Source organism: Podarcis pityusensis (genome assembly GCF_964106645.2).
Source record: "Podarcis pityusensis genome assembly, chromosome: 5".
Classification (NCBI taxonomy): Eukaryota; Metazoa; Chordata; class Lepidosauria; order Squamata; family Lacertidae; genus Podarcis; species Podarcis pityusensis.
This window is the reverse complement of record NC_138032.1, coordinates 16,853,303-16,876,787: the sequence shown is the minus strand read 5'-3', so window position 1 is coordinate 16,876,787 and position 23,485 is coordinate 16,853,303. Positions and strand designations below refer to the sequence as shown.

At 42.5% G+C, this 23,485-nt stretch overlaps 1 protein-coding gene across 2 annotated transcripts in view; it reads right to left on the bottom strand.

Annotated features, from left to right (window-relative positions):
- Positions 1–2,895: 2,895 nt before the first annotated feature.
- The window catches only part of ZBBX (zinc finger B-box domain containing), a 42,551-nt gene continuing 21,961 nt past the window's right edge, over positions 2,896–23,485 (bottom strand). For both annotated transcript variants that reach the window (XM_081007907.1, XM_081007908.1), the window contains exons 8-20: positions 23,272–23,451; positions 21,916–22,096; positions 21,366–21,486; positions 20,386–20,534; positions 19,170–19,273; positions 17,756–17,832; positions 15,645–15,760; positions 14,791–15,041; positions 10,741–10,894; positions 8,089–8,241; positions 6,972–7,220; positions 4,816–4,945; positions 2,896–3,154 (exon numbers count right to left, since the gene is read on the bottom strand). In XM_081007907.1, coding sequence (XP_080864033.1) covers positions 3,082–3,154; positions 4,816–4,945; positions 6,972–7,220; positions 8,089–8,241; positions 10,741–10,894; positions 14,791–15,041; positions 15,645–15,760; positions 17,756–17,832; positions 19,170–19,273; positions 20,386–20,534; positions 21,366–21,486; positions 21,916–22,096; positions 23,272–23,451 — 1,938 coding nt within the window. In that variant the 3' untranslated portion in view covers positions 2,896–3,081. The remainder of the gene's footprint in view (positions 3,155–4,815; positions 4,946–6,971; positions 7,221–8,088; positions 8,242–10,740; positions 10,895–14,790; positions 15,042–15,644; positions 15,761–17,755; positions 17,833–19,169; positions 19,274–20,385; positions 20,535–21,365; positions 21,487–21,915; positions 22,097–23,271; positions 23,452–23,485) is intronic.

The following is a 23,485-nucleotide window of genomic DNA, read 5'->3' as shown; positions in this document are numbered from 1 at the left end:
TTTTGGAGGTCCCAGGTTGCAAGATGGTTAGATTGGTTGCAACTAGGGCCAGGGCCTTTTCAGTACTGGCCCCGACTTGGTGGAATGCTCTGTCACAAGAGACTAGGGCCCTGCGGGACTTGACATCTTTCTGCAGGGCCTGCAAGACAGAGCTGTTCTGCCTGGCCTTTGGTTTGGACTCAGTCTGACCCTTATGTTTTCCCTCCCCTTATGGTTTTGATCTATGAGATATTTTTAAAATGAGGCGGCATTTTAAACTGCATTTTAACCTGTATTTTAAATTGGTTTTTTCCCCCCATTACAATTTTACTGCAACTTTACTGGTGTTAGCCACCCTGAGTCGGGCTCTGGCTGGGGAGGGCGGGATATAAATAAAAATTATATTATTATTATTATCATCATCATAGAATTGTAGAGACACAGGGACCACACAGATCCAGTGTTTCCCAAACTTGGGTCTCCTGCTGTTTTTTGGACAACAACTCCTATCATTCCTAGTGGTCAGGGATGATAATTGTAGGGCAGAATTGTCACTGCTCCCTCAGTGGAGGCCGGTTACTGTGGAGGAAGTCTATACATTAATTGGGAATCTGAAGAGCGGAAAGGCGCCGGGGAAAGACTTTATCCCAGCGGAAGTGATTACATCAAACCAGCACTGGTGGGCTCCGCTTCTGGCAGCACTTTTTACAGTAGTAAATAACTCAGGCAAAGATTGAGAGTCTCATGCTGTTCCTGCTGAGCTATCGCCGTTGCTCCCAAAATATGTAGTGATGGCTACTAACCTGGAAGGCTTGAAAGGATAACACCTGCAGAATAAGGCTATCAGTGGCTACCAGCCACAATGGTTACATTCTACTTCTACAGTAAGAGGTAGTGTGCTTCTGAATACCAGTTGCTGAGAATCGCAAGTCGTGAGAGCACTGATGCAAAAGCAGAAAGCTGATCCTGCCTGATCCAGCAGGGCTCTTATTGTTGCACCATTATTATATTATATGTAGTGGGCGATCTTCAATCACATTTGACTCAGAACAGACCCACTGAATTTAATGAACACACCGAAGTTAGGCCCATTAATTTCAGGGGGTTTACTAATAAGGAAAACTTAGCTGAATACCACCAAGCAGAAACTACGTTTCCCATGCTTATTTTAACTAATAAATGCATTTTAGGCACACTCTCCTTCTCCACATATATTTTTGCAAACATTCCTCGACTGGAGAAAACATTCAGATAATCTGGAATCTTGGGAGGATAGGTGCATTCCGGTTTGCGCATTTTTGGAAAGTCTAAACATGTAGTTCTGAATAGACTTCGAACTGAATTTCCCTCACGTTTGTATTGGCGGTGCGGTGCTTAACAAAAATAAGCAGGAGTTATCAACAACTTTAATTCCCAAAGCAGTCATAATTTTTGTATAAACAGCAATAATGAGTGGGTGGCAAGTGAGACAGCATAGCCAAAGGAAGTAATCTGGGAGAGGTTAATGACTGAATTAACAGGGAACAGCTACTATCCATCCCCGTTGCAAAAACTAGTTAAAAGGGGTCTTTGTTCTCTTCTAACGTGTTCATAAAAAGTTACGTTTTTACTGCAAGAGATGCAAAGAGGGTAAACACTTATCAACAAGAACCGTACGACAGACCTTGTGTGACAGCAATTATTTTTTTTTTTAATGATAGGTCTAAACGAAGTCGGGCATCACTGACAGGAAAAAAGCTGACAAAAAGAAAACAGAATTAACTTAGTAGCGAGCTAAGATCACACAGAAACTACCAAGGAAAGTGAGAATTAGTTTGTATTAATATTTACAAAGATTAAAGTGATTCTTGATTCTAGAGTTCTCTCACAGTACTGTTCAGTGCACTTTTTACATTTTTCTTCAAGGGTATGAGACACAGCCAATGAATCAACACATCACCAGTGGAGCACGTTTCCAAGGCAAGATGCCATAAAAGTGTAGCCAATTCTGGGGGACCGGGACTTATGGCAATGATGCCTGTTGACTAAAGGCCCACACCACTGCTATAAGCCCGTTGGGGACCCTCCATGAAGTATAAACCACAAAGTCTTTTGACACCACAAATTTATTGCGGCACAAGCTTTTGTGGACTACAGACCACTTCATGCATCTGACCATAGTTCACCAAAAGTGCTGCAATAAATTTGTTGCCCTTTAAAGTTGCCACGAGCCTCTTTTGCAGAGGACCCATTCCAGCCCTGCCTGTGCTCAGGAAGGATAGCAGCAAAAAAGGACATTTGTGGGTGAAGCCATGCCAGCTATAAGGCAATCTTGCCTTTGTGGTATTCAAAAAACTGATACCAAATCAATCTGAAGGTACTGTTCTGTGTTGATGTTCTAGGACTGTTTTCAATTTTCATACTATATCCACCATTAAGTTTTGTCTAGGAATAAGGAAGATCTCCTGGGGTTTTTCCTTCCAAGAGTACAAGATCCAGAGAGTTGAGAGCCTGAACAGCAGCACTCTTGTTTAGAGAAGAGAGGAATACTACAAGGTTTTGCTGCAGGTCCCCACTTGCTACATAACGGTCAAAGCCACGCCAGCCGCCTGATCATACAATACAGCTGGAATTTGCAGCTTTCCCACCAAGGCTGCTATCTCCACAAACCAGAAAACCTTATAGCCACAAACCTTCTCTAGCGAACAGCAACTAAAAATTGTTGCAATGGAACAATACACCATTCCTCCTCTTGCTTGGCCCGGGTGAACCTAATTCATCTTTTGCAAGGGAAACACATACTTTTGTGTTTTTATTTCTACGGATTTGCTGGCCACGTTGGGAGCTTTTCTGGTTGAAGAGCAAGGTACAGATGCATTGAACAAATATAAAAGGAGAAAACAATGGAAGTAGCGAAGTAGGAAGAGCCCAAACGCGTTTCTCTCTGTTTGTTTTTCTGCATCAACATGCATTTTATTTATTTGAGATTTGTCTTCACATCAGCTCAGTTAACCTGCCGTGCTGGGGAGATAAGCGCCTCAGCCTGATGATTTTATATGGATTGAAGCAGAAGGGTACATCAAGTTCGATTCCTCTGTGTGTGTGTGTTTCTGTGTGTGTTTTTCACTGCAATTCTATCACCTGCTGCTTGTCCCTCTGGTCTTCCTCATCATCTGTATGGCTTTCGTCATAAACTCTAAAAATAAAACATAATTAAAAGGTTCAGCTGTTTCGTTTCCAGAAATCCAAATGCAAGCAAGTTCCCGATACATAGATAAGATTAATAACAATGAAGCAAAACAGATATGTAACCAGTGGCTTGCATCCATTCAAGTGATACCCACTGAAATTGCTGGGCTTGGTAGTCATGCCCATTGACTTCCAAAGGTCTACTGTGATTATGACTTGGTTAGATTCAACCTATTATCGGTCTCGGATTGGCATAGAAGATCAGACCACCAACTGTTTCGGAAAGTGGAAATTATTTGTCCTGTTCCGTCCATTCTCTTAAAGCCTTTGCCAAATATATCCGGAATCACTGCTCACAACGTCTGTTTGCGAACTACTTTGGCAGCGTTGGACGCCATAAACAGCCTTGTTTTCACCAGATAAGAATCTGATACATTGCTTCTTTCAGAGACTTGCATAGTCTTCAAAGACTTTCAGAGACTTATATGTTTATTTGGTTTTATATTTTCAAGAGAATCTATTAAGAGTGAATATTTTGTGACTTTCAGAGATTCATAAGTTTTCTGTTTATGTGATTTCATATAGTTAATATTATATAAAGAGTGTATATTGATATTGTATCATTGTATTTGGCCATCGTGTTGCCTTGTATATTACTATTGTTTGCAACACAGGGGTTAAATTATTTGGTTATTTGCCAAATATAAAACAGGAAGTAAATCACAAAACTCAAAACAAAAGCCACTTGCAAATGTTAGGGTATAAAGCAAAAAGGTGAGAACCTGCTCTCATAGAATCACAGAACTGTAGAATTGGAAGGGACCACAATGGTGATCTAATACAACACCCTGCAATGCAGGGATCTTTTGCAGAACGTGGAGCTAGAACCCACAACCCAGAGATTAAGAGCCTTGTGCTCTACCAACTGAGCTATATTCAGGCACTTTTGCCTACCTTCTGACTTACAACCATTCCAGTCCCTGTGGAACTGAACATGCAGGATGTTGGGAACAAAATCAAAATTAGCTGGCTCTGCCTATTGTTGGTGCACATCTCTGTTGGGTACACTTGATACCCAAAGCTCAACATACCACACAATCGAAATTCCCCCCCCCCCCTGTTTTTCTAAAGAAAGTAATCTCTGCTACCTGCGCCCCCGCCACCCGACCACTAAAAGAACCATGTTGCATGTTACATGTGAAGCTTGGAGGCGATCTTACTGTTCTTATATGTCTGGGGCAAGAAAAAGCCCCATGGTGAGAGATAGCAGGCTTTGAAAAAGCAGAATGAGAAAGTGTCCTGAACAGGGTTCTCATTAGAAGGCTCTATTTTTTAAAAAAAGAACAAAAGCTGGCGAAAGTTAATGCTTTCAAATCTTGCATAATTAATCACTTCTCAGTGAAGAGGAGATGAGCTGATAATTGAGAAACAAGCCATATTAGCAGATAATTAGGAAAAATAAATTAACCTAGATGAGAGGGTGCAGGACTCTTCTGGCAAACCATGCAAACCTCTAGCGTTTGTAAGCAGAATTCTGATTTGATTTTGTCACATGCATCGTATGAAGGAAAGTTCGTTGTTACACGGAATGTGAAATGCTGGATTTTGGAGTTTGGTTTTTACATTTCTTTTACCCTCTTGTAAAAGTTAATGGCAAGATTAACTCACCTTATAGCATCACCTTTACTGTAGTCTTTTATTTCATGGCTATTAAGGAAATCAGGAAGATTCTGACATGCCCCCTTTGAATGTCTACTGAAGTCTCCAGAGCTTAAGTCACTGAATTCTTCCCAAGGATCTGAAATTTTGTAAGTATTTTCTTTTAGTAACAAGCAACAGAAGTACTAAGGTGACTGAAATTCGCACAGAGCATGAGAAAGAACAGTCAGAGCCGTCAAAATGTGACATTTTGTGTATTAAAACTGGGGGAGCTCAAAATATTGCTAGAAACTCTCCAATGTAGGGCAAGTCCATAGAACTATAGTTCATAATACATAGCACCTGCCTCTGTTATTATACCCTCATGAGAGCATCCCACACTGCCGATTCAGCGCTTTAGTGCTAAACTGGAAATGCTAGCAAAGGCATCGCTCCAACTGATCCTGCAATTCTCCCTGTCTGCACTCTGCAGCACAGATTAACAGGGGTAGGCACAGCTGCTGTGCATCTTGTGGAAACTGCATGGGGGACTGAGTGTTAGAATTCCTGCTCCATGATTGCAGTCATGGGATTTTTGTCTATCACGTGACGGTGTATGTTTTGACTCCACAGAGTGGTGTGTTACTGTGTTCCGTGAAGTGGAACTATTGTCCTTTGTTCTTTTTCTCTTTGCTGTCTGATGCCAGAGAGAGAGGGAGCCATGTTGCAGTGCTCCGTGTGTGTTTATATGTAAATAAAGTAGATTAGCCAAAATGCTGAGTTGCTGAGGTCTGTTACGCAACTGTGAAGACTCTGCGGATCCCTAAGTGTGCCGATGTCTGTTGGCATCGGTCCCTGTGATGTTCGGGCTGAAGAAAGCTTTTGAAGCTCCCAAACGATCGACCAGGAGGGAGAGAACATGCCAAGCGGACATGTGTCTCTGCCAGGGTCCTACTTGACTGTAGGACGAGCTCCTAACACTGTGCATCTGAGAGTCACCCAAAATCTGATGCAGGATGGTCATGTTTTGATTCCATTTAGACACTCAACAAGTTGTGGGCCAATGAGTTGCTCAAAACAATCCCGTCTGTGGGATTTGAATTTCGCTACAGAGACTAGAATCCCTGTCGTGAGTGTTAATGTATATTCTAGACTTGATTCTAGAGCACACCATATTTTTCATTGGAAGTAATTCACACTTTCTGCTCAAACTGAGTGATGAATGTGCAATGTATGAACTGGTCCCTGTCCAAGCTTCCGCTTGCTATTTCTGCTCACTTATGCCCCATGCCTATCGCTAAACCCTCTCTACTCTTTATTATTCCAATTCATTCTACAAGCCCCACTTTTTGCCCCTGCCTCAGGGTCCTCTAAACCCTCCACAAGCAGCCCTATGCAGACTGCTCTGATTCTTCTATAACTCCAATATGCTATGCCAGAGAAGGGGAACCTCAGGCCTGGGAATCAAATGTGGCCCCTGGATCTTTCTATCTGGCCCTTGGGACCCTCCACAGGCCACACAACCTTCTGAGCCACACCCCTCACCAGCCCTATTCTGCACTCTCCTCAAGCTCTCCTGCCAGGCTAGAAAGCGTCCTTGAACTCTGATTATGTTGGTTGCTTGGCTGGCTGGAGCATAGAGGGCAAAAACTGAGCCAAAACTAACAAAATGAATTTCAATAGGGACAAATGTAAGGTTTGACACTTATTCAGGAAGAACCAGCTGCACAAATATAAGATGGGAGACACCTGGATCTTGGGATCTTAGTAGACCACAAGCTTAACCATGAGTCAACAGCGTGATGCAGCAGCAAAATTGCTAATACTATTCTAGGCTGCATCAACAGAAGTACAGTGTCCACATCAGGGGTAGTAATAGTACTGCTCTCTTCTGCCTTCTCCAAGATGATCAAGGGTCTGGAAACCAAACCTTAGGAGGAACAGTTGAGGGAGCTGGGTATGTTTAGTTTGTGCCTGCCTGACTTCACCCAATGTTTGCCTGAAGATCAGGGAATCAGAGATGTGTTGTTGCTTATGTCCCAATATTGTGGACTTCCTTCTTTATAATCCAGAGAATATGGGAAAATGAAAAACATCCAGCTGAGCATAAACGCAGACTATACAGATAATCAAGCTACCAAAAATACATCTTTCAGAATGGGAGTTTAATGATATTGCATAATTACCCGCATTACTTTGCCATTCGTCTTCTAAATCTGCTAAGGCTTGTTGATCAGTACTGTATTCCAAGAAAGGATCATCATGTTCGGTGACATCAATGCCTTCAATTTCTGAAATTTCAGAAGCTGCTCGGGATAAAGGCCAGGTAGCTGAGCTTTCGGATCCTGTCTGAAGAACTGAAGAAGGGCGAAGTGTGGGTGTGATGGTTCTGCAAAAAGGAATATTTGCAGAAAGGGGCCTTGCAGAAGCATTTTCTGAAAATGTGAGAATGATTTGCTGTTAAAGACCTGCTACAAAAATTTTCTTTTCTAGAGATATGCATAAAAAGTCCTTCCCCATTCTAGAAAACATTAAGCATGGGTCCAAAGGGTGTTTACAAACACACTAAGCAGCACTGCATCTCCAAATCTAGAAACCTCCTCAATCTGGACAGGAATCAGGCTGAAGTAATGTTGAAGGCCCAATTATATCTAACTTTTTTTAACATGAAACCCCAAAAAATGAAAGCGTGAAAACTCATCATACTTGCACATACAGTCATGAAGTAACAGGGGCAGGAGGAAAATTAAAAGTATGTTGTTCTGTGATATGCTAAAATAGGAGTTTTCGGCCGAAGTATTATTGTTTTTTGCGTATCTGCAAACTTTGTGGTCCCCCTCATCCTCTTATGTGTAGGTGGTACTGTTTTCAACCCACTAATACCAAATTCATGCTCCACACTTGGTAAAGGAGTTTACTATTAGTAAATATGACATTATCAATACATGAACTCTTGCAACCCACATTTTGATTTTTTTAATAAAACAAATATCAAAATCCCCTTTCTTTGTTCAAGAAAAGCCAGATACTTAACTCAGGAGTTACACAAGCACTTAAGCCCCGCCCCCAATTCGTCATTATAATTACACACACACACACACACACACACACACACAGCTCTCCTCCTACTTCCTTCAGTTCTTGTTCTGTGAGCTGGAAGGTGAATTTCTGAAGTAAGGAGCCTCTAATTCTCATGGAGGCACTCTGCACATTTTGGAACCCGGGAAAATCAGGAATAGCAAAAGTGGATGTACTTCGTCCTAGTTTCACAGTGCAAGCGTGCTTTTTATGTTGGGCTCTTACCAATGGACAACTTCGACCGATAAGCTCTTGGACCTGGGCTTTGCCTTCCCAGTCTACTTGATGGTCTGCCAATCTCTCTTTCCAAGACATCTTGCACTACAGACTCATCAGCACATTCACTTAAGCTGAACTGCCTCATCCACTGCTGAGACCCTGGAGTTGAAAAAGGTAGATGTTTAATTCCCATAATCAGAATTTTCTTCTTAAGCATTATTTGGTTGGACAGATTACACCTGCTTTTAAACGCATCCACAAGTGGCGGAGGAACCCTCTCAGGCACCCGGGGCGGGACGAACCGCCGGGTGGCGCATGCGCAGCATCCCATACGGTCACCGTACGAGAGGCAGCCCGTACGGACACTGCGCGAGCTGCGCCCATACTGATTGTGCGTGCCCTTGGTCGCTCTACAGCTGGGGGTAGGCAGAGACCATCTTGTCAAACCCCCCCCCCCCGAGCGGCACCCGGAGCAGACTGCCCCCTCCGCCCCCCACTTCGTACGCCCCTGGCATCCACACAGATTTACATGCACTGGGTCCTCACTCCATTCCCAGGACTTGCAGGTTATACTTTACAGGAGTTCTGCCTCTTCCTTCCCTGGTCCAGTGCCTTTAACAATAAACTGGCACACAGAAATGAAACAGATGATGTTTTCCCAACTATTTGCTTCCATGCGCAGCTAAGGCTTCACCTTCTACAATTCTGTGTGCCAAGCTGCTCTTTGAGGTCTAATTCCAGTAAATGGGACTTACACAGCACAAAGACAACAGATGGAATGAGGGGTGGGGAAGAGAAAAAAAAATGCAAGCTTCAATTGGTTTAATCGCCACCATCAGTCCACTAGATTGTTAGCTGATTGATAGCACCAGCGTCAATGAACTGTTGGAATTCTGCCTGGGTCAGAGGAATGTGCCACAAGCAGGCACCGGCAGATATTCCTGTCGACCTCCCCGCGTCTCCCAACCTCTGCTGATAAGCAGGCGAGGTCCGGCGATTCTTCTCAGATGTATGAGAGGAACACACCGTTCTTCCTCTCTCCCCTTTGGTGTCCCCAGGGAGGGGAAAGAAGCAGACAGATAACTGTTTACATCATTTATTTCTGCCTCTTACATCAGTACAGAGAATCATGTCTGCACTCAACAACAGCAAGAAGAAACTCCTCCCATGTACATCCAGTACGAGTCATATGACACACACTGAGCTAACATCCGGTGCTCAGTACAGAATGGACTGCCCCTTTGTTCCCATGGCAACAGTCACAAACATCCTGTCTGGCTTTCCAGCCACAAGCAGCTGGCTGAGCTGCTGGAGCCTTTGCTTGCTGCAGCATTGGTGCTTTATGGTAACATGAACAAGGGTGACTTTCATTCCACAAAGTGTTAACTTTTAGAGGCTCTCCTGTTTTATGTAATAAAGAATGAAGAGGGAGCCTTTACTGCTCCATATGGACTTATAGTTTATTAAATTATCTCTGCTTCTTAAACATGTCAACACATGTTTAAGATATTGAGATTTTGCAAATACGCACATTTAATTATTTGTTAATTAAGATTAGTCCGTTAAAAGGCAGGTGATCAGATCAAATTAAAAACATTTGATTGGATGAAGGTCTTTCAGATATTTTATTTATTTTATTTGCTTAATAAAATTTATGTTACCTGGTTGTAAAAAATAAAAATCACTAAGCGGTTTTCAAAAATATAAAATGAAACACTGAAATTATCAATACGAAAAGTTAAAATTAGGTATTTAAAAATATTTGAAAGATGATGAGAATAAACAGTAGCTAAAAAGAAACAAAACACATATAATTTCTCCACACCTAGACAGGTTTGCCTAAACAAAAACATTTTAAGGGCATAGTCATTAGCAGTTTCACAGAACAAGATGAGCGTTTTGAATTGTGCCCGGAGGATTAGAATGGAAACTCTGGGGCACTGGGTATAACATTGTCCTGCCATCAAACAGTGTCTCCAGCTGAAACCTATGACAAGTCTTTAAATATAAAGTGCATAGTGGCAGGCACGGTTGGTGGGAATTGTCCCTGGCCAAAGCTGAACCCTTCAGTGTACGATCCCTCCAAGGCTGCAAGCCAGAGTGATCTGTGAAGGCTGGATCCTAACTTTCACTTCAAAAGAGTACAAGAGCAAAATACAAACACATTCTAAGAAGAGTGAAAGTAAGTCGCTTGTTAATTTTCATTTAACAATTAGCTTGTGTACTCAAGCAACTGATTTATGACTGCTAATGGCTCCTTAATAATTTCCCAAAGAGCTTAATGCACAGTTATTAAGGGAAAACAGGCCTCATCAAAGCTTTGCTTCAGAGAGGAAAATCAAGACATTTCCAGGTGACTTACATAATTGCATTTCCCACTACAAGTCTGATAAACACGGCTTTACAACTTAAAGCATGAAAGAATGACATGCTTTTGTCTCGTTGGTTTTGCTGCTACAATCTTTTCCTTGCGCCTTCTCAGTATGGCAGTTACACCAGCTTATGCCAAATGCACTTATACATGACGTCCTAGACCTGGCATATCCAGATAAGGATGCTGTGTGTACTTAAATATGCAACGGAGGCTACCATGCCCTAAAGCCAATGTGCTCAGTAAGCAACACGCATGGAAACAGGTGTTTGATTCTGCATTACTACCTGAAAATGAAATGCCACGGCTTGGCGATTGCCTGCCTGCACGTGGCGAAGGAAACGATTCCATCATAACTTGCTCACAGCTTGTAAAGAATTCCTCAAGCCCTCGATATGGGGCACAGCTAGGCTTCTCCTTCTGGGCTATTTCCTGTAACAACTGGGGAGAGAAAGAAGATTGGGAAGATTGGGCTGTTTTGAAGCCACTTGACATAAGCTTTCCCAGCAACACTGCATTTTTAAAATTTGAAATCTTCTCTGTCCTGGTGAAGAAAGAATGGTTAAACCAGGTTAGTACTAACCATGGTGCGCTGTGTTGGTACTAACCCAGGTGTACCTTTCTCAGCTAAATTAACTTGTGTCTAAATGGGGCTGTACATGAAAACACCAACATGGCCTGACTGTCAATTTGCAAGCAAGAGCAATTGGGAGAGGCTGAAAAGCTGCCTTAACCACGGTTTGCTTGACACAGATGGAACAGTGACAATGTAATCCTATGCGTATCTGCTTGGACTTGCTCCCAACAAAGTATACTTACAAGGGCCGCTTTAATCCTGGTTGGAAAATGCAATTCAATCAGTTTGACAACCTGGTTTGCAGCCAATCCTGAACAATGGTTTAATACACCATGGCAAATGTCTGTAGAGGCCCTATATGGTGTACAGCTTTACCCTTAAAACTATTCTTTAAATATCATACAGATATTAAAAAGCTAAAGTTATCCACATGTACTGTCTTTTTTCAAAAAGCTAGGAATTTTGGCAATGTTGAAATTCGCTTAGTTACACAGGGTTGAAATTATGCATAAAAATGAAACTCAGACTTTTAAAAGGTCACAAAAACTGCATTGCTGTGGTTGCATTAAATACATTAAATGTACATCTTACAAGGCAAGCACAAAAAATCCTCTATTATATATTGTGTCACCAAGATTATGGGACTCCAGATTTTGTTGCAACTGCAACTCATAGCATCCCATACTATTGGTCATGCTGGCTGGGGTTGACGGGAATGCAGGGTCAAAGTTTCCCAAATGTCTGCTTTAAGAATATTCTGAAATTCCTGCCAAGGCTAGAGTTCAGCAAGCTACTGATCTGTTTTCCTCCAATTTGAGTCCCTAATAGTATTCCTAGCCCCTCCAGAGCTAATGAATGAGAGCAAATCCTAGCCACTGCTTCTTATTTCTCTTCACTTTTTGTATATTTTTTTAAAATAAAATTGTGGTTGTCAACATAACAGCAAAAATCAAGATCCAAATCAACAGTGCATACACAAAATACAATTCCATAAAAAACTATATGCCGTATTTAGGGAAAGCAAGCATCTTATCAAATAAATAATTGCCCTTTAATCAATCTTCAACTTATATAAGCAAAAACACACTTTAACAACTTGAGAGAGAGAGAGAAAACCACCCCAAAAAACCACAGCTCATTTTAGAAACATATCCTCTAAGTCGACCACACTGGAATATCCCCCCCCCCCCTCTAATTTTTAATGAACAGATCTCGCTTACTCCTTAAATAATAAATCACTTTCAGTGACTTAGGCAGTGGAAAATCTGACCTACTGATGCGGCTTCTGCTTTCTGCGGGGGAGGGGGGGGCAGATGTTTATAAACAACTTGGCCAATATTGTTCCTAGATGCTGTTTGAAACACAGAGCAATATGAACCCCTCTAGGAAGGCATCAAAGTCTAAGAAAGCCAAATCAAGCAAAAGTAATAGAAGGTAAAAGATAAAGGACCCCTGACAGTTAAGTCCAGTCACAGATGACTCTGGGGTTGCGGCACTCATCTTGCTTTACAGGCCGAGGGAACCGGCATTTGTCTGCAGACAGTTTTCCCGGGACATGTGGCCAGCATGACTAAGCCGCTTCTGGCGCAACCGAACACCGAAACGCTGCAGCGCACGGAAATGCTGTTTACCTTCCCACCGGAGCGGTACCTATTTATCTACTTGCTCCTTTTTTTGGCGTGCTTTCGCACTGCTAGGTTGGCAGGAGCTGGGACTGAGCAACAGGGGCTCACCCCGTTGTGGGGATTCGAACTGCCGACCTTCTGATCTGCAAGCCCAAGAGGCTCAGTGGTTTTATACCACAGCGCCACCCGCATCCCCAAAGGAAGGTAGTAGCATGTAATAAAGAACTATTCTATCATCCCCTCCTAGCATGATGACAATGAAACTTTCTCTGCACTTTCTCTGCACTGTGGCCCTGTTGAGCTGCTGACCATTGGCTTGTAACTTAGAATGGATTAAAGGGTGGACACACCCTTCAGAAATGTTTTACACTTATATAACTTTTTAAAGATGACCCCTTTAGCAGAATCCTAATTTCCTGCTTGATTCTGTTCATAGAGTTTTGCTGGAAAGCAAAAAATGCAGTCACAAAAAAATTATACAGGCAGCAACCGTTTTAGGCGCACCCAACTGAAGGACAATTGTCGATGTGCAGGTCCTTTGGGACCCAGAAGAAAGCAGAATGGGGGCAAAACAGGAGCAGGGCGGGGGGAGGGATGGAGCACATTGATACGTCCTACATCCACGTGCACAGGGGGCGGGGGGCGGGAACAGAACCTCCGCAAGCAATACTCTCCGCCTGTGTATTCTTTAGTTCTACAATTTATGTACCACTTAATCACAATTGCCTCTAAACTAAAAAAGAAAAGAAAATCCTCCAATTTCAGGCACTCTCAAGACCCTTCCCCAAAGTCAATTGTGTGGATGTATGGGAGATTAAAATAGTAAGGAAGAGGAGGAGAAAATCATATTCTCAATGTCCCACCAGGCAGGAGTTACGTGGGGCCTCTTTGTTCCTAGAATCGGAGAAAAATGGGGGTGGGGGGCTCCCTTGAGATATTTTTGGAGGGTGGGTAGGATTCCCTCCCCCCTGGGGATTTCCTCTTGGATTCTGTTCAGGGAACCACCCATGGATGCCAGATAATCCATTGAAATGAATCTTTTCCATTTGTTGGATCCTTTCGTGGAATTATTCTATGAATGGGAAATATTGCCACCGAAGAGTCCTAAATGAAACAGGGTAAGGGAGAGGAAATGCTAGCAGTCAACCAGGAGGTAGAGCCAACCTATGCTTTTACCTCCATATTCTTGCTTGGGTAAAGGTAAAGGTAAAGGGACCCCTGACCATTAGGTCCAGTCGTGGACGACTCTGGGGTTGCGGCGCTCATCTCACTTTATTGGCCGAAGGAGCCGGCGTACAGCTTCCGGGTTATGTGGCCAGCATGACTGAGCCGCTTCTGGCGAACCAGAGCAGCGCACAGAAACGCCGTCTACCTTCCCACCAGAGCGGTACCTATTTATCTACTTGCACTTTGATGTGCTTTTGAACTGCTAGGTTGGCAGGAGCAGGGACCGAGCAACGGGAGCTCACCCTGTCGCTGGGATTCGAACCACCGACCTTCTGATCGGCAAGTCCTAGGCTCTGTGGTTTAACCCACAGCGCCACCCGCATCCCTATTTGCTGCATTTATACCCAACCTTTTTTCTTCTTCAAGGAGCTCAAGGTGGCATACTTGTTTCTCCCTCTTCTTATTTAATCCCCACAACAACCCTATGAGGTAGGCTAGTCTGAGAGGCGGAACTAGTCCAAGGTCACCCAAAGAGCTTCATGGTTTATACTAAGACCGGCAGAAACCCTTCAGGATTTCTCTCCCAGCCCTACCCAGAGATACCAGGGATTGGACCCAGAACCTTCTGCATGCAAAGCAGATGCTCTCTCACTGAGCCAGAGCCCTTTCCTCTGAGGACTTGGGAATAAGAAAGCTTCTTTCCTTCTGTATCCTGTGCTGTCCACTTTCCCCACACCTGCTCTTCTCTTCTCTCCAGACAGATGAAACAATGCAGTGGTTCAACTGGCACAAAAATGGCCCCATGCACAAGATGAAATGAAAAAAAAGTGCAGTGCGCCATACAAGACAGAAATTTATTCCTGCTGTTATTCTACTAATAGTTCAACAAATAACGAGGAAATGGCACCCGCCCCCTCTCCCAAAAAAACAAAAGTGGAGTTTAATTCCTTTTATTTATTTATTTTTACCACTGAAGACTTGGCAGTGAGCGGCGACGCTTCGTGTGACTCTGCGGACATCACTGCGCAAGGTTCCCTCGGAGCCGATTTAGGCGGTCTAGAAGCCTGCTCTGATTTCTTGCGAGTGCTAATCTTCCTTGTCTTCGAATGTTTCTCTTTTGCTGCAGCTCCTTTAAAAGGGGTGCAAGGAACCGTTTCCTCTGCACCGGAACAGCCCCAAGCGCCATCTGCTTTTCCTGACTCTGCAAAAGGTGCTCTTGCTAAAGAATTGAAGCAAAAGAGAGAGAGAAAGAAACCGTGTCAGTTCAAATCCCTGCATGTAGTTTCTCAAATGATTGCCTTAAAATAGGCCATTAACACACAAGTTACATCAACTCGCATGTAAAACCAGGGACCTGCACTCAGGGGCTGAACATCCAGACAGAAGCTAGGAACAAAATAGGTTCAGTCCACAAAAGAACCGCCTATGTGAGTTTGAAAGCAGGCAGATAGCTATATTTTATTATTTCCTTCTTGCCACATTCCACCTTAAGCTGTTTCCCTTAAACAAATCTTTACTCGGTGGTACATACTCCAGGAATGATGCTTAAGGGTCAAAGGCTCATCCAGCATTTCTGAATGCTGGGAGATTCAGGCCTCCTGCCTGACTGCATAGTCAACAGAAACAGTTAGTTATGTATAGAGGTTAAAAGGTACACATTATTGGTTTTTAGGAAGGTGTGCGCCCTTGGGAATAAGCACAGAAGTTGTCACTTATCCACGGGTTAAGACATCTGTGCAAACACAAACCACCTACTCTGGGGGAGAAACCTATGTCAATACAAATCCTCTTTTACCAGTAGAAGTGACTACCATAAGCTCACCTCGCGGTGTTTCTTTCTGTTTATTATGAAGCACATTTACACACTGTTCTTTCTGAGCTGCAGGTGAAAGTGATGAAACATCAGGTTCAGTTTTCTGATTTTCCGACATGGGACCACTTAAGGTACAAGACAAAAATTGGAACAGAACATGAGCATATTGCCACATTAAAGAAACTTCCTACAGGTCTATCGGAGATAAACGTTAATAATAATAATAATAATAATGATAATAATTTATTATTTATACCCCGCCCATCTAGCTGGGTTTCCCCAGCCACTCTGGGCGGCTTCCAACTGAATATTAAAAACAATACAGCATTAGACATTAAAAACTTCCCTAAAGAGGGCTGCCTTCAGTTGTCTTTTAAAAGTAAAATAGTTGTTTATTGCCTTGACATCTGCTGGGAGGGCGTTCCGCAGGGCAGGCACCACTACTGAGAAGGCCTTCTGCCTGCTTCCCTGTAACCTCACTTCTTGCAGTGAGGGAACCACCAGAAGGCCTTCAGAGCTGGACTTCAGTGTCTGGGCTGAACGACAGGGGTGGAGATGCTCCTTCGGGTATATTGGGCTGAGGCTGTTTAGGGATTTAAAGGTCAGCACTAACACTTTGAATTGTACTCGGAAACGTACTGGGAGCCAGTGTAGGTCTTTCAGGACCGGGGTTATATGGTCTCAGCAACCACTCCCAGTCACCAGTCCAGCTGCCGCATTCAGACCATGTGATAATTTTACACTGAAGCCATTTGATACTGATTTGGTGTGGTGATTATGATTTTTATCTGGGATAATTACTTTTGCATTTACATTCCACACAGAAAATTTCATTAATTGCACTGCTTCTTACTTTTTTAAGCTGTAATTTAAGTACAAAAATATGTGCTACATGTTTCAGGAAACAAAGGGGAAAAATGAGGCCAAATTAAAGATTTTAAAATATGAATTTCAGGAGACTGAGCAGCAGATGAGATCCTTCAGTTGAAGCGGACTCTGAAGAGATGAAGAAGCCTCTGCACACATTGCTCACATGAAGGGGATGAGGCAATGGGGCTTTTACAACTTAAAATCAGAAGCCAGATAACTCCACTGTTGAAGGCAGTATGCTTCCATGCACCAGCTAATGGGAATCACAAGTGGGAAAAGTGCTGTCATGTGATTGTTCTGCCTTTGGGGTTCCACAGGCATCTGGCTGGTCACTTTGAGAAATATATGCTGGACCTTGAGCCTCACCCAGCATGGTTCTCCTTACGCTCGTAATAGGTCTATGTTGGGAAGATCCTTCATGCATTATTAAGGTAAAGGGGCATCTATACACTGAAAAGCCAACAGCATTGGACTCCAGGTCCTGCCTCTGGTGTAATGTGGCTTCCCTTTCCACACCTCTGACACCTGCAAAATGCATACGTAAACATAAAGGTACCCCTGACCGTTAGGTCCAGTCACGGACGACTCTGGGGTTGTGGTGCTCATCTCGCTCTATAGGCCGAGGGAGCCGGTGTTTGTCCACAGACAGCTTCCAGGTCATGTGGCCAGCATGACTAAGCCACTTCTGGCAAACCAGAGCAGCACACAGAAACGCTGTTTACCTTCCCGCCGGAGCGGTACCTATTTATCTACTTGCACTTGACGTGCTTTCGAACTGCTAGGTTGGCAGGAGCTGGGACAGAGCAACGGGAGCTCATCCCATCACAGGGAGTCGAACCGCTGACCTTCTGATCAGCCAGCCCTATGGTCTATGGATAGGCACCTGCAAAATGGAAGCCTTCATGCCTAGCCTTATACGCCAACAGATTTTCAATGGATCCAGAAGTTTACACCTACAGGCTTCTGTTTTGTGGGTGTTTACACTCAACGTGTGGACATCAGGGGTGGGGCTTGGGGAATCAGGTGACCTGGAAGCAGGGCCAGCAATTCGATGCTGCTACCCCTTTTCAATGCTTGGAGCCCCCTTGCCTTGGAATATCGCATGAAATGGGCTACTTTCTTCTCTAATATATGCCTGTTCAGGTTCTGGTTTGAATAAAAAATTCCCAGGGACAACTGCAGGATGCAAATCAAAATGTGCCAGCACAAATGTGTGTAACCGTGTTCCATAATTAGGCTGTAATCGTTACCTGTAATCAATCAAATCATCAGATCCAGCTTCTGACACCACAAAATTGGCAGGTTCTTCTGGCTCCTCTTTGCAAGCCTTATCAGAAAGAAAACTTATTCATTCATTCAAAAGAGAATCTCAGTCCACTCCATCCTAAGCCCAGTCATGTTTGCAATACTGTAACCTAAAATCTAAACAATTACATGGTACCGTAGACAATACACAACAAACCCTTGGTTGTCTGAGGATTGGGCCTGTTTTTAACAGATAATTTTAATATTTTATATTTTTGTAGACCGCTTAAAACAGTTTTTCTTACCACCAAGCAGCATATAAAATTTGTTAAACCAACAAACAAGGCTTCCTGTTGCACCAGACAAGTTCCATTCCCATCCCACTTTGCCTCCCAATACGGATAGATAACAAAAAGGAGAGAACCCACTGTTCGGGAGCTAATGACTCTCAACAATTGCTCTTAATAATAAGCCTGTGTAGAAAATAGTTTTAGTACAGTGCATTCATTTTACGCTTGTTGACTGGGCAAATCCATTTCATCGAAGCAGAAGCCACAAGAATTGTTATAAAAATCAATGACCCGTTTGGTCCAGCATAGTCAGCTGTGCCTTCACAGCATAAGTAGGTAGGGTATAAATAGAGCTCATTCTGCATTTTCCTTCTAATATGACAGAGGCTATAATTCAGGGGGTCCCCTGGACCTATATACCCATCCTCTTAATCCCAGCCACAAGGGCTGAATTTGCTTTTTCGCTGATATAACCAAGGCACTCTCTGTAACTTAAAAAGAGCACACTCTTGGTGCACATTATTTAGCATATTCCAGGGTACCCAAAATAAGCCCTGACTCAAAATGTAGCAAAAAATATTGGCTAAATTTATGCCATCAGATGATGCCAGGGCATCCATGAAAATGTTCTGCTGTCTTGGCTGCATTCATTCAAAGAATGGATACGTAAAGTTAACACATAAACAACGCAGAAACATTTGGGCTTGTAATGCAATCCAGCTCTAACTGCCCTGAATATTTGTTAGAAAGATGGGCCATTAATGCTGTATATTATGCATTTTGCAACCACTTCTCAAACTCATGTCCATATTTCTTCCTCCTGACAAGCCTGTAATGCAACAGATCCCATATTTATTTATTTTCTGCTTTAACTGCTGTTAATGTTACCAGTGTTCAGCTCTGCTTAGATTATTTGTGTTCTTCTCACCTCGCTTCGTGCTACTGCGGTCAACTGTGGGTTTGCTAAAACAAGCCTGTCAAGTTAACTGTCACGGGAATGCAGACAAAGGAAATTTTATGTGGTGGGCAATCCCATTTGTACACATTTATGCTACTGCATATTTTGTGAAGTCTACTAAGTGCAACAAATGAAACTGAACTTGAACTAGCCAGGCAATAAAACACTTACGTCTTCAAGGACCCTGATTTCCAGAGAGGGCTCAACGTTTGCAAGAAGTGCCTCAGGCTCTTCTCCTTTGGAACCATCTGCCCAGTACTTTTTCATTTCTTTAGCTGGAATTAAAAATTAAAACTCTGCCAGTGTTTGTATTTTAGATTTGTACTAAATAATTGTTCTTACACAGCTGCGAAATTGCAGTGCCAGACATTCCAGTTTGTTGAGGAAGCGCTAATGGCAAGGTATTCTCTTGCCTCTTGTTCTAGGTGTGAATAATTGAAACCATTAGGATAGTACGCATTGTGCTAAGCAGGAACATCCCTATCTGTAGTAACAATGTGTGATAACAGCTCAGTGAATGGGGGGGAAATGCTGAAAACATGGAGAATCAAAAGGATACGATGATGGCTCAACAGCAGTATAATTTCACAAGAAAAGTAAGTGCGGTGGGCAGAGCGATGGATGGAGCCAGAGACAAAAAAAAACCCAAACCCCATTATGGATTAACTAATCTGGATAAGGCTGGTAACAAGGGGAAAAAAAAAAAAAGAAAAATTTTAAGGACTCGCCTGGACAATGTATTTCCAGTTTCATTTCTAATATTACAGTGTAATATGTAACCAACACATGAAGTTTTTGAGGGAAAAGCCAAGAGCCTTTCTCAAGAACAATCACCTAAACACCCCTAAATTCACTGGTTCTAAGGACACCCATATTCATTTGTCTCCTACCAGATTTTATCAGCCGTGTGGAGTTGGCAAACAAACAAAAAAGGAAATATTAAAGCACCCTGTATCTACAAACTTTGCAGACTGGAAGCACTGAAAGGGTATTAAGATCTCACAAACTGAAGAAAAATACATTTGCAATAGCTGGCTTTTGTCAAGCCCAGCCTTCTCAATTCCTGCATCGCTCAGGACTGGGTGACACAACCATTTTCATATGGAGAGAGTGGGTTAATGTACTTCAAATATTATCCTTTCTGGGCAAGGAATGAAATGGCTGCACAATAGCTTCACCTCACACTCCCAACTTTCCATACCACCATTTGCGTGTTGGTGCAACTGCATCTTAATTTAACTTTGTAAATTGTCAAATCACTTTTTGGGAATTCAGTATGTCCCAATTGCAATTATTCCATAAACCTGATTAGCCATTCAGATTCTTGATGTAGCTTGCCACTGGGAGCATAAAAGTACTCTATAACGGATTGAGAAGCCCAGCAAACCTTCAAAACGAGCAAATGCTATATCATCATCGTCTTCATCATCATCATCCTCTCCTCCAACCCAAGTGTCATCAGGTTCATTAATCTGCGGCTTTTCAAGTTTCAGTTCATCTGTTATAATACTATCTGGCAATTTATCAACTGGAGTTCTATAAAAAACAAAGAGGAGGAAAATGCTTGAAAACTGCAAGCCTATTATCACACTGTTACTCTTTTTAGTATGCACAGAGAATGTGAGAAAACTGATCCTGACTTCTCACAATGGTTATCTACTTCCAGACTGGGTCTTTTGCTGAGTCTCAGTCACAACACAAAGGCAAACCATGGTGCAGAACAAACATGCAGGATCCCAGAGAGACCAAAGCTGTTTTGCTCTTCCTCTGGTCCTGCTACTGTGAGTTAAACAATGGTTTGGTTCTTAGCGTGTCGTCAGAACCCAGGCTTCATGGTTTATCTCCTTTGGACAAATCACAAGATGAAAACCAAGAACAAACCTTGGTTTCAGCTCCCGATTCGTCTGGTGTGTGACAAATAACCTGCCCGGGTTTCGATGACATGCTAAGCCAAACCATGGTTTAGCCCTGGTAGTGCAGCAGCAGCAGCAGGATCAGAGGAGGTGCAAAGGGGATGTGATTTCCTCTTGAGGGAACCACACACTTCTGCTTGTCGAAAGCCATGGTTTGGCTTAGCGCTACGTGCAAAGTGGGCCAGCATCTACTGAGATAAATCAAGTTCAATTAAAAAAATTGCAACCCTTCACAACACTTTCACTTTCAACACTTTCAGAATTATTGGTAACATTATACCCTAAGTTACCTTGACATCCATAAAGTCATTCCCAATAAACATTCTAAATCAGCAACTCCTTTCCCTATGAAGGAGTATTTTCCAATATTACTGCCTGAATACTTTGATTACACTATTTTAGAATAAGCAATTAGATTAAAGTCCCTTGTGTATCGCAGCAATCCAGCGAATACCTTCTATGCTTCTTAATCAATAATCTTTCCATATACTTCAAGCCATCTTCCTTGAATTCAATTTCAATAGCTTTCTTCGCAACTGGAGGGCTTGTCTGCACTTGACAGGAACCAGTATTTTCTATAGCAATATAGAGAAAACTATCAGCAACCATTCAAACATATTAGGACATCACTCACATTAATTTGCCAACAGTAGCTCTACAGCTCTGGCAGAACCAATGGGATTAACAATACTAAGAAAATAATTCAGAATTGATAATATTTAATAGCATAAAATGCAACACGCATTAGTGCAGCCCTTGCACAATGCACGGAAATTGCAAGCCAAATGTGTAGGCTAAGCCCCACAAGTAATCAAGGCAGTGAGGTGTCCCTTATATCAGTTCATGCCCAGGAATTTATTTAAATATTTCCCCACTTTTTGGACAATCGCTGTCATCATTCACAAGTCAAATACTGACCTATCCTTGTGTCATGTGGAATACTTAGAATGTAAGCTAGATCAGCTTTCTTTTCCAAATATTATGTAGCAATTATTAATCCTTACCTGGTCCAACCTGACAGGAACGTTCTTCCTTAGATTTCTGACAGTGATTTCTACTTCTCCACTGATTCAGAGCTTCCTGAAAAGACTTTGCAGATTCTTCTTCGTCAAACACACCATGCAGTAAAGACCCACCACTCTGGCTCTCAGGCCTATCCTCCACATAAGGTTCTGTAGACGCTTCCTGAATTAATTTCGAGAATTAATCTGGGTTAACCAAAATTCACCCATTTCTGATACATCCCAGTATGCCAGTAGGTCACAAACCTGTTTTATACCAAACGCTTGGAATATATAAAGCTTCCAGAATTTAAGGAAATCAGGTATTTAGAATAGAGTAACGTGGAGTAAGCCTGGTATATAAGCTTCAAAATGGACCAAGTTATCACTAATGCAATTCAAGACCGCATTAGGAAATCTCTATATATGACCACAATGGCCCTAATGCAGTACAGTTATGCATACTCAAATCCAGTGAAATACTTGGAAACAGAGGGGAAATGGACTTTTCTTACTGGGTTAACTTCTGTTGCTTCTGGATGGCACTGTGCAATATTGGGAATGGTGCCTCCTAGAGTCACTAGATTTTTTTCTGCTGGATTTTTTTTCCCCTGCCATCCAGACCGACTGGCAGCTAAGGAATATTCCCACCCATCCATCCCCTTAAAGGAAAACTATGAAAAGAATTAGCAGCCAAAAAAACACAGAACACTGCCCCAGGAGGTGTGATGTGCAATATAACCAAAGAATCAACCAAAGTGTTTTGGGGTTCCCTTGACTTGTAACAAAATCCCAGTCGATGCATCTAATTAAAAGGGACAGGACTGAGCAAGATGAAAAACAGAAAGACTCCTGAAAAGAGAGAGAGAGAGAGAGAAATCAAAGTGCTGGTTAGGGAGCGGGGGGGACCAGATCCTGACCCAAGCATAAACTCTCAGTTCTGAAGGTACAGCCATTTTGGGAAAGCAGGGATGGTGGCTCCTCCTCTAGGAAAAAAGTTCTAGTAATTCTCACTCTCAGCAAAGAATAGTGTACAATGGCCTCTAGAACCATCAAAGGAACTATAAGTATATAGCCATACCCCTTCAAAAAAATAGTATTCTAACTAATGGAACAATTCAAGAGGTCAAAAATCCTCCCCTTATTCTCCCCCAAGGAGAGAATCCTAAGATTTCCAGAATCAATTCCTGGGACTGAAAATGCCTAGAAAATTAACCACACCCTCAATAAACGGTTTCCTTGACTGGCTGGCATCCATACCATAACAATTAAAAGGCCAGCTTTTTTGTGATTCTGAAAGAGAGATTTCCGTAGAATTTAAAACACACAACACTTCAGATGGTAAATTTCCTGAATTACCTCAATATTGTAGGCTGGCATTTTTGGTAAAGGTGAAGGAATGTCTGAAGTATTCACTAATATATCATTAACTTCCTTCTTCAGTCCACTATTTATGCGGCCATTAGGTTCCTCAGGATTTATTGTTTTCAGGAACTGCTGAGCAGCCTCCAATTTCCTTACTGGTATACGTGCTTTTGCCTACAGAAAAAAAGTAAGTAATATGTTGAATTCA